Source organism: Nothobranchius furzeri, chromosome 10 (genome assembly GCF_043380555.1).
Source record: "Nothobranchius furzeri strain GRZ-AD chromosome 10, NfurGRZ-RIMD1, whole genome shotgun sequence".
NCBI classification, from domain to species: domain Eukaryota; kingdom Metazoa; phylum Chordata; class Actinopteri; order Cyprinodontiformes; family Nothobranchiidae; genus Nothobranchius; species Nothobranchius furzeri.
The window spans coordinates 57555907-57572545 of NC_091750.1; the positions used below are offsets into that span (position 1 = coordinate 57555907).

The following is a 16639-nucleotide window of genomic DNA, read 5'->3' on the forward strand; positions in this document are numbered from 1 at the left end:
TTTTAAGCACGCCCACTGGTTCACAATCAGCATGTAGAAACCAACACATTCTTATTTGTGTGAAAATGTCTACAGAAGCACCTCCAAGCATACATGCACACACTCATTCACAAGGCACAATACCTTTAATGACCAGATACATTAAACAACATTGTGGGGAAAGCCATTCAGTACCCAGACAATTGATTTTAAGGGAGATAGATGGAATCACACTAATCTTCTGAGCACTGCTGTTCCTGACAGCTTCCTACAGAGAGGAAGGCGCAAGAAGGGAGGCAAAGAAGCCCAACATCAACACCATCAGTGGCTGTTACCTTTCGGCTTTCATTTAGACTGCAAAAAAATAAATTGCTAACAGTTTTCCACTACATCGGAGTAGCTATAAACTAATCAGGCTCCTAATCGGCACAATGATAAATAACATAACTTTACCCACTGCTGTGTTTTTAAATTGCCTATTCATCTACAGGGCAGGCTTTAGGAAAAAAATAATTTAGTGCTTTATAGTCACATAATGTAATTTAAGCAGGCATTACACAGTGCTACATTTGTTCACATTGATGATGTTTCTTTGTCAGATTTGGAGACCTGATCACCCCTTTAGTAACAGGATGGCGTATGGGATTACAGCTTTTATTCTTCTCCAGTATTGGTGCAACATTTTATATTTACTGGTGCTGTTCTGAAATGAAAACGAGGAGAGACCAAGCTGTAAGTAGGTGTCAGTGGGAGGAATGTTTCGAGCGTATCTTCACAGTTTAGTCACTTCTACAGTAAGCAGAATATTAAAAATAGTGCACACCTGCGTCCTCTTACTGCACATAAACATGGCGGTGCTGTGTCGCCCCCACCATCTTGTTTCTGTTTATTTTTCTTCTGTGTATTTTTCCCTTTTTTTGTTTTTTTTATGTGTATGTCCAAAGGCATGATGATCCTGCTGTACACCAGTTCACACACCGGTGTCTAATAAACCCCTCAGGCCATTTTATTAGCTTTCCTTTTAAAGGAAGACTGACACAAGGATTATTGTTGCATGCCTTTGTTAAATGTGCATTCTTTTGAATGTTTTCTATTTTATTTTTTTTCCATGCATGTGTAATTTTTCTTTCCACAAAACAGAAACATTATGATAACCGGTCATCCAAGCCTGTTTCTACCTGCACTGTATGAAAATTGCGACAGACCACTGAAATTGAAGCTGGAATTATATCAAATGTGTAAATTAATACACTTAGAATAAACTGTGAATATTATGTGAAACTTTCCCAAGGGTGTCCAAATATTCTTGATTATCAAATATTTCATCCTCTTCTACTACTGATTTTCTCATGTTCAAAATGTTTTGGTTGCAGTTTAATTTTACAACTCCTTCCAAAAGCTGTTTCACATTTGCTCCACTTTGGTGCTTATGGAAATAAACTAAGAAAGCTTCCCAGAAGCCGAGACTAATTAGAAAGGACATCTGTTTTGCAAATTTCTAACTCCTGTTCAATTTTAAACGATACAAAATGCAGGTCACACAGGGAATTTAAGAAACCTCACAAATAATTTTGAGACATTTTGGAAGCCCCCTTTGGAAAATCTTTTTAAACAATTAAAAACTCGTAGACAATGATTTAAAAAAAAGCTAATCCTGTAGTTCTGGTGTTTATTTTAAAGGTGTAGTTGACCAATAAACCATTTTTTAATTATTATTTCTGATTATAATCGGTCACTTCAAGTTTTTCATGCAGGCTGAACATGAAAACAGTCTCCTACACACATCTGCTGTGTCAGCTTCTGATAGAAAATAGATGGTGAAATGCTAGGATTTGAAAATCCTCACATATCTATTTTTGCATTCATGGCCTTGCATTCATGGCCTTGCCTATTTATTTATTTTGCAGCGAGAAGAGCGAGCGGAGAGTGTCTTGGTGAAAGTGACTTTGCAACATATCTAAACACTTTCTGTTAGCCAATCAGAAGTGAGATGTGTGCATATCATTAATAGGGTTGCAACAACGAATCGATAAAATCGATAAAAATCGATTATTAAAAGTGTTGGCAATGAATTGTGTCATTGATTCGTTGTGTTGCACAACTCACCCGTTGTGTTTAATAAAGTGAAGGAAGGAGAGAAAAAACGTTTCCCAAGCAGTTTTAAAAAATTTCCCCATGTAATCCGATTAATCGATTCATTGTGTCGAGACCCCATCCAATTCATCGATTATCCAAATAATCGTTTGTTGTAGCCCTAATAATTAATAATAATGAGTAATCCTTTAAGTATCTCGGGGTCTTGTTCACGAGTGAGGGTAGGAGGGATCGGGAGATCGACAGGCGGATTGGTTCGGCGTCTGCAGTGATGCGGACGCTGAGCCGATCTGTCGTGGGGAAGAGGGAGCTGAGCCAGAAAGCCAGGCTCTCGATTTACCGGTCGATCTACGTCCCAATCCTCACCTATGGTCATGAGCTTTGGGTAATGACCGAAAGAACGAGATCGCGGATACAAGCGGCCGAAATGAGTTTCCTCCGTAGGGTGGCCGGGCTCAGCCTTAGAGATAGGGTGAGGAGCTCGGACATTCGGGAGGGACTCGGAGTAGAACCGCTGCTCCTCCGGATCGAAAGGAGCCAGTTGAGGTGGTTTGGGCATCTGGTCAGGATGCCTCCTGGACGTCTCCCTGGGGAGGTGTTTCGGGCATGTCCTGCCGGCAGAAGGCCCCCGGGTCGACCCAGGACACGTTGGAGAAGTTACATCTCCAATCTGGTCCGGGAACGCCTTGGGGTCCTGCCGGAGGAGCTGGTGGACAAGGCCGGGGAGAGGACGGCCTGGAGCTCCCTAGTTGGGATGCTGCCCCCGCGACCCGGACCCGGATAAGCGGAGGAAGACGAGACGAGACGAGACGATGAGTAATCCTGCTGTTTTCAGCTGACCTCTACATCAGTAAACTTTTCAGAACAGGAGCATCATAGCTTTTTGTAAATGACTCATAAGGTGTTAATTTACACTTGTGAACACTGCAAATGTATTGAATAAATGGGTAAACTGCACCTTTAAGAACAATAAATTTGTTAAAGTGGACATATTTTAGTATTATTTAAAATATAATTGTTCTGTCGTCAATAACAAACATTCATACATTTTTTTACACTAAATGCTTTAATCAGCAGTTTTATTCTTCACAGTTTCAGTAATTTACAGCCGCTTCAGGGCTCTATCACTTTAAGAAAACAAGCTGCTTCCAGCCGCACCTACCCATCCCCCACTCATGCTGCTATGAGCTGTGCAGCTCTCATATACAGGAGGGGCTCAGCAGTTCTCTCTTGCACATGAAAGATGGTTCTACTCTCCTTTCCCTGTTTGTGATGTCACACAAGATGACTTTTTGAAACTCAGTTTTTTAGGCAAATAAATCCTGAATCCAAACACTAACAAAAAATGGATGGATGGATTATTTTCAAGTTTGGCGTGTTTTTGGAGGCCGTACAGCGCCACGTGGCATCACAAAAGAATAACATGTCCCCTTTAACCAGCAACAAAATTGGAAATTAACAGAAAGAACCATCAATAGATGAAAGCAGGTAGGTGGAGAAAATCTCCCTACCCCTCTATTGTTTCCTCTTTTATAGAATAACTTGTAGCATTTTAATGCTATCTTCATTTTCTGTCTGCATCTAATTTAGCCCTTGCCTGTGCATGATAGCTCTAACACCATAGGTACACTACTTGCTCTGATAAATTGGCAGTGTTTATGGCAGGATACATTCAGCATAGTAAAAACACATCAAGATGAATGGGAGCAAAGGCAATGAAAAGCATTCCCCTATGCACACAGCAATCATCCTGAGCAATGACTCCACAGAAACCATTAGACTCTACCATGAACATGTGGGAGACTATTTCTGAGGTTATGCTGACAGGTATTTTACTTTATTTGTTTATGAACATTGCTTCTTTATTTATGACTCATCACGCTACATTGTATTAGAATTGTTCAGTCCTAACGTGGGTTTGATTGGATGTCATCTATGTTAAAAATTTGTGCAGACTAGCGATAAAGATGGCAATTAAAGTTCATGATTGTCTTCTATGTCTTTCTAATGATTTCATTTAGGGTGATGTTGACATTGTAACCTCTTAACAAACTTGCTAATTCAGCTGTTGTCTCAGATGATGTATATTAGTCACCCAAAAGGCCAACACCATCCAACGTGCTGGAATGTGTCTATGTCATAATGAGAATGTGCACATCTGCTCATCCAGCTGTGAATGCGTATGTTTGTGTCTTGCATGTTCACCTCCCCTGCATGTATGTAATCTCGTGGAGCCGAACCACCACGGGTAGCATGAGGGACACACATGCCCCAGATAGTTTGAATCTAATCTAGGCCAACCTCATTTTCCCTTGACACGTGATGAGCACTGCAGGTAGCCAGCAGTGGCACGCGAAAAACATCACCTCACACAAACAGACGCCAAAAGATTGTAGGAAGACGGGGAAAACCTGCTAGTGACTGCAGAGCTGCAAATGTGATCCGTCCCTTTTTAGGTAGTGGACAATAGGAGGCACTGGGCTCCATAAGGAGAGGATAAAGAGGGAAAGAGTGACTGTGTGAGAAGGAATTAAAAGAAGAAGAAGGGGGTGCGTGGAGTGAGGTAACTCAAGGACATTCTGCATGCTGCTGTGCTTTGCTGCTACAGAGCATGCTGCAGACTAGCAAGAGCTTTCCTTTTGGGCAGCATTATGTAAGATCTGTGTGACAGACAGACAAATATACATCGGATACTGAAACACACACACACACACACGCACGCATGCGCGCACACACACACACCAAAGCAATAAACATGTCCTACATAAGCAGGCACATCCACTTTTAATCTTCAATTCAGAGCACATAATTTTAAATGCACACAGAGCTGTCCTTAAATTCTACTGCAGCAAGCCACCACTAACTAAAGCGCTTGTTCACCTCATTGGTGCAAAAACAGAGGAGGATACAAATTTTATGCGGCATGCTCAGTCCCAATAAGAGACTGATGAATGAAGATTTTAGATTTCCTTTACAATTATTAATATAACTGACTCTTCTAGAAACACATAATTAGACTTTGGAAGTTGGTTTGATAACCCAGTCCAACTGATAATTGGATATTTTACACAAATGTGCTTTACAACAAAATAGTCATGAAAGATTTCAAATAAAAAAAAATTAAAAACTGCAAAGTGAATGCCATTGAGGGTGTAAGTGAAAAGGGATCTGGATCTGTTTACATTTCTGAGTTTCTCAATGCCAAGGAACCTTGCATTGATGTTTTGGCCTTGCCCGGGTTGCCTTGCAGATACATCATCAGGAACTGCCAAGGTGTGTTCCAATGTTCATGTTCTACTGAAACGTGTGTTCTCCATTTGTTAGCCGTTTAGCTAGCTGAGCAAGGATACACGGGAGGTGTATTGTAGCCTAGCCCTGCTCAAAAATTTCCCAGAATACACTGTGGTATATCCAAAAGGATGGCAGATCAGAAGCCGGCAGCTACTTCTTTGGCTAATTTCAAGTTTAAATGTAAGTCAAATAATTTCAAAGTTATTTTTTTTTAGATCCAAATAAGTTATCTATGGTTGGTTAGATGCTTAGTTCTTGCAGCTTCGGTGGCCAGCAGGTAGTAACTCACTTACATTTTTAATGTAACCAATATATACACATTTTAAAAAGGAAAACCCTCGTTATATATTTAAATTTATACTTATAACAATATAATGTTATCTCCCATGTCACGTGATGTTACGTGACCAGTCACGGAAGCCACGTCTGTTCTATTTAACTGTTTTCTTTGACCAAGGAATGAGGAAAGCACAGTGATCTCATAAGCCTGGTGCCTGGCCTCGCAAGGCATCGCCTGCATCGTTGCAATGGAGCAACCAACAAATATCAAATTTATTGAGTCATCTACTGCCATCTACGTCAAATTGTCAAATTAGCTTAAATGCTACCTTGACCTACATTGAAATAATGTCAACCAAGCTAACTGTGGAAGAGTAGGGAGAAGAATAAAAATGGAATTTTCTTTTGTGTATTGGAGCTAAGTGATTAGCATAGCGTTCAACCTTATGCTGCAACCGGACTATTGTTTTAGCCTGTTGTAGCATTAGCAGGGGTGTGTTAGCATTGTGAGTGCCAGTTTCCTGTTGGTTTTAGACGTTTCCTTGCTTGATTACTGCAGATCTGATTATGAGTTGGCAAAAGCTGATGAAGGCTGAGTGGATAATTCAGCAGTTAGAATCAGGTGTGTATGAATAGGAACATATACAAAACATTACTTGTTTGTTAGCGCTACATGGCTGTATGTGTGCTCATGCGCATTGTGAGGCATGGCTTTCACCTCTTTCCTGCAGGGGGCTGGGGTGTGAGATGATGTTTTAAAGCTCCTCCTTCTTTCCTTGATAATGTCATGCTAATGGGCCCCCACTTAAAATGTGTTTATTTTGAGAAATTAAATAAAAAGAAAACCAAACACAGCCACATTTAGCATAAAATAAACCACTGTGTTGTAATTCATGATAATTCCATTAGAAATTGTATTAAATCTATGTAATGTTGACTTCCAAATAAAACTGTTTTTCAAGCAGTCACACATAATGCCAAAAATGCTATAAATGCTCAATTTGTTCATGTTCAAACACAAATAAAGGCAACAAGTTCTACAAACCATGTCCTAGCCGCTTTCTAGGACATCTACAAGCCTGGTTTGGTTTTAGCTGCCACAGTCTTTTTTTTTCCCTCTACAATCATCTATCAAGAACATATGTGTTTAGAGGAGAGAAGAACAGACAACTCACCAAAGACAGTTCTGGCAGGGACGGACTCTCTGTTGAGCCAGAATGACACTTGGGAGAGAATGACGGTCATGATGCAGGGCAGATACGTCTGGATCACAAAGTAACCGATTTTCCTCTTCAGATGGAAGTGGGTTGTCATAACAACATATTCTCCTGTTTTCCAGAAAACAAAAGATAGAAAAATGTTACAACAAAAGTACAAGTGCCCTACGAAACCTCCACAAGATGAAAAACAAAAACTAAATTGGAAATAAAGTCTCAGATTTTTCCTATGCATAAGGCAATGCCTAATTGGAATGGAATGTTTATTATGTGAAGTGCCTTGAGATGACTCTTGTCGTGATTTGGCGCTATATAAATAAACTTGAATTGAATTGAATTAATAAACATTTACTGCTTTGTACTTTAATTACATTTTAGCAATACGCATTTCCCCTATGGTGTTTTGTAAAAGAAAAACACTTCAAAAAGACAGAGAAAAAGCTGAGAGATCGACATAAGCATATGACCAGGGTTTGAATAACAGGGGAGCTAGGGGGAGCTGGGCTTCCCAAAGCCCTCAGCTGACACACCCATGGGGAGCCCAAAAAGTGATCCAGTCCTCTCCCCCACTGACCTGCTCTTGGTGATTGTATATAACAAGCTGTTATAAGAGGTTTCATTTACTGTATTTATTTTTGATAAGTTGAACAGTGACCCTAAATATGAAACCAAGGAAGCAAAGACAATTTTCCATTTGGGGAGGTAAAATGTAGGTGATGATGGCAACAACTGACATCAGATTTCAGTTTTATGAACACCATTATATGAATAATTAAATTAAAAGGGAAACACCAAACTAAAGGTAAAGCTACCTTACAGCAAATATGAGCTAAGATAAAAATAACGCTACCAGCAAACATGGAGAGGTTCGGTGCTTTTGGTTCACTAGCATTCAATTCTGGTTTCAAATGTTTCTCCTCTCCAACACATCTGTGATTGGGTGAATGATACGTCTTTGCAGGACGTTAGACATGATCAGTATGTCACTCATCTACTAAACAGAGTGTTTTGGAGTAGGAAACCATCTAAAGCCCAGACCACCCTGTGTGTTTTTCAGCTGTTGCGCAGGACTGCTCATGTCACACCGCGAGAACTCTACAAAGATGGCACACTATACAAAGCAAGATTTCAGTGAGTCAGACTGCAGAGAATCTTGATCTAGCTGGACGCGTTACATCACGAGCGCACCCCAAAAACGCATATGTCATTAATAGCGAACAGCTAACTAAAACAATAATCTTAAAAAACGAAAAAAGAGCCACTTTTTTTATTAGTTTCCGAACCCGACCTCCAAAAAGGAGCCATCTGCATGTTACTGCGTGTAGCTTCCACTGTTGGTGATGTTGCTAATTCTACTCTCGTGTTGCACTCTCATAACCAGCTGTTCGTGTGACTCCCTGGGTGGTTGCAGATGGAAGTTGTAGGTTTTGGTCATGAGGGTGCTCAGTAAGCTGTCGCAGAGCCAGTCACACTGGACAGCAGAAGCCTCGCAAATCACCCTCACATTCACCATTTTTTGTCACAATTCAGTTCACAACGAGAGATTTGTCTAGGCCGGACGAAACACGCAGCGTGGTCCCCGCTTTAATCATGCTGGACAGTGGCCACTAAGGATCAGGACTGAACACTGCGGGTTTAGACCATAGATGCAAACATTTACAGAAAGAGGATGTACGCTTAACAAGTTATAGTTTTATACTGATCTGAAACTGGACTTCATAGTTGAAACAGTCACTGATGTGAAGCCTACCAGTGCTGGACTGCACCACACCAGAATCCACACTCTGTCCCATCAAATCATACTGGTTTAACCTGGAGCCATCCTCTGCCACCACCACTGACTGAGCAGCCCCTCTGGTCCACACGTACACCACCTCAGCTCTGGTGTAGGCATCTGATAGAAAAAAAAACAAACAGTGGGAAACATTATTTTCTTGTGCTTCTGGGTGTTTTTGTCACAATGCCGTCTACAAAAATGAGACCTTTTTTTCTCAGATCTTTCATTTCTTGTCATTTCGTATTGGTGTCGCCTGTTTTCTTTCATTAGCTATTTAGGAATCATTTTTAAATTAGGCTTGAACCTCATTCTTTCTCCTATTTTTCTTCTTTCATGATCTAATCACATCTGTTCTCGCTTGTTTGGTTTTTGCCACATTGTGTCATTTCTCATCTTTAGAGAAAATAAGCAAGCAGGATCCCAACAGGACAACATGACCTTAAAGCAGCTAAGTCTGTTTTTTATCCCTCCTGGCAACCCAACCTGTCAAAGCTGCGTGTGGCTCGACCACTGCAGAGGAGAGCATGTCTTAGCTACAGACTGTGGCAGAGGGAAGAGAGCTCGTCACTAAAATATTTAGCGAGTGAGTTCAATTTAAAAAGTGTTTAAGGCTCAGTCCTCTCACTCACAATGTGCAGATGTCTGAGGAGTGACAGAGGAGCTGCTTGGTTTGAACTTTTATTGTCAGCTTAGTGTTTCTGTATTTTAGTCTCCTGCCTTGCCAAAGTCCTACAGCCATTTTCGACCCTGTTATTTTCTCACTTTTCCCAGTTTTTTTCCCTTATTGTCTATTCTTGTCTCCTACCTCCTTCATTCTATTTCTTGTTAAACCTTCTTAAGGACGATAGTTTGAGCTGTCAGCAGTGAACAGCTAGCATGATTCCTTAGCAATTTAATGGAAAGTAGGTGAGCTGCATGTCTCTCAGGGTTTTGGAAGGCCTGTGAAGGTTGCATGTAGGCGGAGGGTCTCTGTCCTTTCATTTCTTGTTCAACAGGGCAGTGTGACAACACAAATGTGTGTGTGTATGTGTGTGTGTGTGTGTGCGTGTGTGTGTGTGTGTGTGTGTGTGTGTGTGTGTGTGTGTGTGTGTATGTGTGTGTGTGTGTGTGTGTGTGTGTGTGTGTGTGTGTCCATTAGCCTTCATCATTTTGTGTGAAAGTGTGGGGGACTTACAGCTGCCAAACTTCAGTGGACAAGCATGAGCATCCATAGGGAAGTCTTCTAGGTGCATGGGACATTCAGCCCTGACTGTAAGCCTAACAAAACATCAAATACACTGTTAGACAATAATGTACCAAGAAGAGTAAGCAAAACAAAAACAAAATGTACTGTGGCAAAGTCCATCCATCCATCCATCCATCCATCCATCCATCCATCCATTTTCAGCCACTTATCCGGAGTCGGGTTGTGGGGGCAGCAGCCTCAGCCGAGACGCCCAGACTTCCCCCTCCCAAGCTAATCGGGCCAGCTCTTCCAGAGGAATCCCAAGGCGTTCCCTGGCCAGCTGAGAGACAAAGACCCTCCAGCGTGACCTGGGTCTTCCCTTGGGTCTCCTCCCGGTTGGACATGCCCAGATAACCTCACCAGGGAGGCGTCCAGGAGGCATCCTGACCAGATGCCCGAGCCACCTCAACTGGCATCTATCGATGTGGAGGAGCAGCAGGTCTACTCTGAGCCCCTCCCGGATGACCGAGCTTCTCACCCTATCTCTAAGGGAGAGCCCAGCCACCTAACTGCAGATGCAGCACCAATCCGCCTATAAATTTCACACTCCATTTTTCCCTCACTCTTGAACAAGACCCCAAGATACTTAAACTCCTCCACTTGGGGCATATCGGCACACTCGTGAATCACTAGTCTCCCATCTAACCCTCATCTCACTCATCTGTGACACCAACGTTGCCTCTTCCTCTTCCTCTCCCCTCCCCCCTCTTGTCTTATTTTAAAACAAATGTTTTAAGTCCTCTCCGTAGTTGTCAGTCTGCAGTGTGCGTGTCTATACTGTCAGGAAGGGTCTACATTCCTCCCCTTCTAAGGCTAAGACGAGTGACTCTGAACTCATCAGGTAATACAGCCCACCAACCTGCTCACAAATGTCAAGTATCATTTTGAAAGTGATGCATTATCAACAAGACCAATTTCAAACAAACAAAAAAAGAACTTTTATTTGCAATGAATGCTTCGATAGGAACATGACAGTATGGGAGTGTATGTCTGTGTTCCATCTCTAGAGGATGTTTGATGAACTGTAGAAAAAAAAGAGTACGTTAAAACGTAGAGAATCGTTTCGCCCTTTTATCATTTTGGTAGGAGAAATCTCAGCGTGCTCAAAGATCTACCTGATGCACACGTAGAATATCTTATTTGTTTTTTATTTCATTATCATTTTGATTTAAACTCCAATGTCCAAATAAGAAAATATTGAAAGTATGGCTTGACTCGAATGAAGTCACGGCTCAAAATTTTACATACCAGAGTTTCAATCTTACATCAGTCTCGCATGATGTTGCTCAATCTGGTAGCATTTGGCGTATATGCTGTAAATGACTCTCGGCTATTATCATAAAACATTGTATTGAAGTGTTTTTTATACTGACTGAGCTACAGCCATTTCAGTTTTCAAAAGTTTTTCAATTGTAGAAGTTAATTACATGTTCAAATAAAAAAAACTGTTAAGTGGTTCATTAAATATCTTACTAGCAAACATTCAGCACTGACTCCATCTGCTAATTGTAGTTAACACCACAGTTTAGGTAATATATCGGATGCAATGACAGATTATACAATGTGGATGACTTGCAGCTACACTTTGACATGAAATGTTGAATTAACTCAACCGAGTTATGTTAACTGGTTCCACTAGCTGCTTAAATGTAAAGAACAATATAATGTTAAACGTAAATGCATGTTACTATTTACATTTAACTAGGTTTAGTGCAGGGGTCGAATTACAGGGGAGCAAGGGGGAGCCGGGTTCCTTCGAAAGGGTGATGGCCACCGCCAGAAACCCTCAACACATCCAGGGGCTGTCCGAAAAACGATCCAGTTTCAACACACTTTGTTTTACAATTAATATTCTCATGTTATGACACCTCTGTTTCAGTCCAGGTACCTCGGCCATCACGTGCGTACGTTCTATGATTGACATCAGTGTGTAAGCCGATGTCTAATGCTATTGGCTAATGCTGAGAGACGCTTAATTAAAATTGCATAAAGCTCTACTGACTGAGGGTTGGCCTTAGCAAAATAAATAAATAAAAGGTGTATCGCCTACATGCAGGCAGGGTCAGCCTTTCACTTTTACAGATATTTAAAAAGTCATATATAATCTGTGAAAGGGATGATAACTCCAGATTGCTGCTTTAACAACTGCGTTACACGTGTTTCAGTTCAGTTCAATTCAAATTCAATTAAAAAATACTTCATTAATACCAGAGGGAAATTGATTCACGGTTTATCAGTACTGTTCCAACAATCAGCACACTTTTATAAGATACAGTGGGCCTATTTTGCGGAAGACATTTTGACATGCATCTGTAGGGAAGGCACTGGGATAATTAGCTGTTTTTACAAAACAATTCCGTCAATTTGCCACAACGCTCTGGCGGCATCAGGGAGCCTTAGGTTATTTATACGTGGTCAGACTGTGGTGGTAATGTGGCGTAATCATGTACTTCTTACAAAAGATTAGGCAATGGCAGTATGAAGGGGGTATGAGGGTGGTCTCTGCACTGCCGTAGACTTCCGTTTATCTTGGACATAGCTCAGTTTTTATTGTGATTGAAGTCGCGCTCATTATACTTTTTTGACAAGCCACTCCTAAAGGTGTCTGTCCTCCACAGCCCTGTGCAGTCTTCAGTGACCTGACCTCCAGCTCTAACGGAGATAAGCTCCTGGAGAGCTGCCTCGCTTCAGTTTGCCATCTCAGCTGCTTCTGTTTACAAAAGCAAAACTTTCAGCCCGTGTTTACTTTTATTCTCAATATATTTGCCAGCCGGAGCTCGGCAGTAACTCCTCATGTGTTCATGACACCTCCCTCCGTTGCACTAAGGTATAATCTGCATTTATAAGACAGACAATTACTGCAACGAATGCCACAAAATTTGTGCATCGCCATGCCAGCATGGCACCTTTGTATGACACACGGTTAAGGTAATATTACACTGATTTTCTGCCACTCTGTGTCTTGTAAAAAGGGCTATGGTGAAGGCTGCATTCGGTTCCTGCTGCTGCAGAAGTTCTAACAAGTCAAAAACAGGACCCTTAACAGATGTGGAGTCATCCTCAAAAACGCCTTCAGCAGTCCATGCACATGCTATTTTACTATTTTGTTTATAGTTTATTTTTCTTGTTCAGACTTGAAGACATATACACTTTACACGTGCAGTATCTGATGTGAGCCCACCTCATGGTATAAAGCAGCTTTCCTTCTTCAGTAATCCTCAGCAGCTTGTTCGGCATGGTCATGTTGTGAGCCACTGACTTCTTGCCATTGTGGAAAAAAGTATCAGGGGTCCAGATCTTGCTGGCCATCAGATTGTTGAGACGCAGAATGGACATTGGGCCTTTAAACTTTAATCTTTCATCCATCCAGCTCTGTCTGAAGAAGACATCAATAGTGTACTCCTGCAGGTTTGAAAGGCAGACAGAAACAATGTTAAACAAAAGGCTGGAGCTTGCTGGCCTGTTGCTTGTCCTTGTCCTGTCTACCTTTACCTTACTTTTACTGTGCATCCTGTTTCATTTTCTAGTTTAATTGTTTTTTTTTTCCATGTCACTTTGACTTCCTCATGGTAGCCTTAGCCCAGTTTCCCTGCTGGTACCTGTCTCTTCAACTTTAAGGTTTGGGCAGATGTGCCATCTAGCAAATGGAGCTGCATTGCTTATATGACTGGTGTCTTTTCTTAAAAAAATACCTCTGTGTTTGTTTTATCATTATATTATGCAAAAATATGTGTAGTCTTGTTTCTGGTATTTACATATTCGCAGTCTGGCTTATTGCAAAAATGCAAACAAAGGGCTATTCCCGTCCTTATTTGCTTTGTATTGTTAAGTAGAATTGCAAAAGAGTAAAAATAATTATTGGTTGCATTTATCTCGGGGAGAACTTTTTCCCAGAGTAATGAAAGTCACATTTGACACTAAAAAGGAATCAATGGGCACAGAATTGGGAGGACGTTTCATTTCCAAGCCGGCTAATGACTATAGCTGTGAGACGATTTTAATAGTTCCACATGACTGCCCACCAGAGTAAAGAGAGTCTGTAAAAATTACAACACAGCCCGTTTTTTTTACTCATCCTCCCCCCCATCTTTTTCTTCGTTTGGCTCTCATGGATAATTAGTGGGAACTGAAACAGTGCTTCAAGGTAGCAGAGGAGGATATGGAAAGGCTACAGATGGAGGGAATCTTCTTTAGGTCTTCCTTTTGGCCTAAAACAGTCCTGGTCTGCACGTCAGCTGGTGCAATTAACTCAAACAATGTCAAATATAGTAGACTTCATGTGCATATAAAGGGAGTGAGTCACTTGAATGGGATTAATTGGTCTCTGGTTCACAGGGCAAAGATCAGATACCCATGTTTGAACAGCATGCATTTTTTTTTCAACAAAGACTTTTGAAAAGTGCTGCAGAAATAATAACAGCAAGCTTTTGTAAATCAATGATTTGGCGGTTGAAAGTCAACCAATTTATGGAGAGGCAAAGCAGCGCTATTCAAGAAGCCCATTTTATACTCAGAGGCGGTTTAATGCGCTTGTCAAGTGCAAAAAAACAAGCCCAGTGAAACATAAAACAGTATATTTAAAGGGTCAGTAGAATTTTGTTTTTTTGCTATTGGAAACTGTTCTATGAGCAAAAAGAATGCAAGTCAATGGGGCTAAAAACGCTATTGTTTTATTTCCGCTTGTTTTGTACCATGGATTTCACATATGATGTCTGTGAATTTTAAAGACACATTTTGATACCAAGAACGTGCTTATTTTCGAATAGGGGGAAACGCTATTTTAGCTTTTGTGTAAAAATAGGTCCAGGACTACAAATGCGCTTTACGAAAGTGACATCATCAAACCAGACACAGAGAAAACTGAGGGAAAAAGGCTGTAAGTTCAGCAAATTTCCCACAGGAGGAAAGAACCACCATAAATCTGGCCATTTGGTAAGTAGCAGCTACATTATTGGACGTGCCGATTTCTGGTTTGTAGTCATGCTAATTACAAACTTTTACAAGCTGATAAATCTCAGAGTACGTGACTAGCATGGTCGAAACACCCATCCTTATTTTTTCATTGAAATTGCTGTACAACATATGTGTGATCCAGGGCGTAAGGCAAAGCAGATTAGAAAATGACAATTTTAGCCCCATTGACTTGCATTCATTTTTTCATCCTTCCAGGGACCCATGAGCTGACCGGAAAGGGAGAATTAGGCTCCCTATATTCAACAATGACAAGGGGTTAATGTTTCTGTTAATTCTACTGCCCTTTTAAAATCAACAAAACATAAAATAGTAGATTTAAAATCAAATAAGGTCCCATTTACTCATATTTTTAATACATTTTCAGTAGGAATGAATGCCTTGTAAGTCGTACTATGGGGAAAAAATTACACAGATGCACCAGTTTGAAGACAGAAAAGTCCGCTGGAGAAGAAAGTGGCAGAATGCGACAAGATATGGAGACCTATTTCCTAATATTTAGACATCTCACCTCTGATTGGATAACAACAATGTGACTCTACCACTGACTCTGTTTGCTCTGCAACGTGGGTATTTTATCTCCACAATTAACACAATTCTGGAAGAGTTCTGCCATGTGGTGGAGTTGCTAATGCTAAGAATAGCTTCTGCTAGCCAAAATGCTCTCTGCTGTTTCCTGGACGCTATACCAACAACAGCCTTTCCTGTTGTGAGTCAAAAAGGGTGAGTCCATGAACGTTAAGTGACAGCGTGATGCTGATCTGTCAGTCTTTTAAAATCTGATTTGCATGAGGTGTGTACCTGTTTTGTAAGTTTAAGGGTTTTTTGGAGATTTCTCTCCCTTTTTTTTTGTTTCAAAGCATTTGGATTTTCCATTTGTCTGTTTGTCTGGATTGTTTTTCATCCATTACTTTTATTTTCAATATCTAGAATTCTAACTAAAATGCTTCAACACATCCTTGAACACTGACTGAGATCGCTTTCTACTAAGTGGTAAAAGCAGATGTAGAGGTAATTTTACAATCTTGCAAAACAAACAGCCTTTGGCGTCAGAGTTCACAGTGCATTTAGATAAATCACCCACAGTCGTATTTACGAGCACGGCTGGAGTTAACAGAAAATAGTTCACAATAAATCCTTTTTTCGAGTGACAGTTTTATCAAAACATTAAGAGTTTATCTAATTATTTATCCCTTCAATAAATATTTTATAGCTTGTGGACAAATTTGTCTCAAGAGGTTAGAAGACCGACGTCAGAGTGAAGAGATGGAAGCACGAGGAACTGAGTGACATTTACAGAGGAGGAAAGAGCCTTACCATGTCATGGTCCGAAACTGGTCCAATACTAGTCACAAAAATGTCAGTCTTGACTTCGGTTACACGCTCTGTTGAAGCAGGAAATTGCCCGAGTTAGTGACTATCAGAGGCGTTCATTAGCCCTTAACTACTTGTTAATACAGCACAACCTGGACAAGACCTGGGATCTATTTAATGTAGTTTGCAATGCTTTTTGTACTGTACATAAATCATGCAGAGAAGCACAGAAAGTGACCAGAAAAAGACACATTCTGGTCTCAGGATCAGCACTTTTACCACCATTAGCGCTGCCTGTCACTATAAAATGCTATCACTACAAACATGCCACTGATGGTCCAAGTAAAATAAATCAGCTCAAAATGACGAGACTGATTAGCAGAGCTTCATTTGGAGGAGGTGGAAAGGACTTAAGTGAATGTTGCATTGCGTGTGTGTGTGTGTGTGTGTGTGTGTGTGTGTGTGTGTGTGTGAGAGAGAGAGAGAATGTGA

At 40.9% G+C, this 16639-nt stretch overlaps 1 protein-coding gene across 3 annotated transcripts in view; it reads right to left on the bottom strand.

Moving 5' to 3' along the window:
- Nucleotides 1–16639, bottom strand: part of gabra1 (gamma-aminobutyric acid type A receptor subunit alpha1) — a 38735-nt gene that overhangs the window by 13373 nt on the left and 8723 nt on the right. For all 3 annotated transcript variants that reach the window (XM_015961394.3, XM_015961395.3, XM_015961396.3), the window contains exons 4-8: nt 16151–16218; nt 13044–13264; nt 9812–9894; nt 8611–8754; nt 6819–6971 (exon numbers count right to left, since the gene is read on the bottom strand). In XM_015961394.3, the coding sequence (XP_015816880.1) occupies nt 6819–6971; nt 8611–8754; nt 9812–9894; nt 13044–13264; nt 16151–16218 (669 nt within the window). The remainder of the gene's footprint in view (nt 1–6818; nt 6972–8610; nt 8755–9811; nt 9895–13043; nt 13265–16150; nt 16219–16639) is intronic.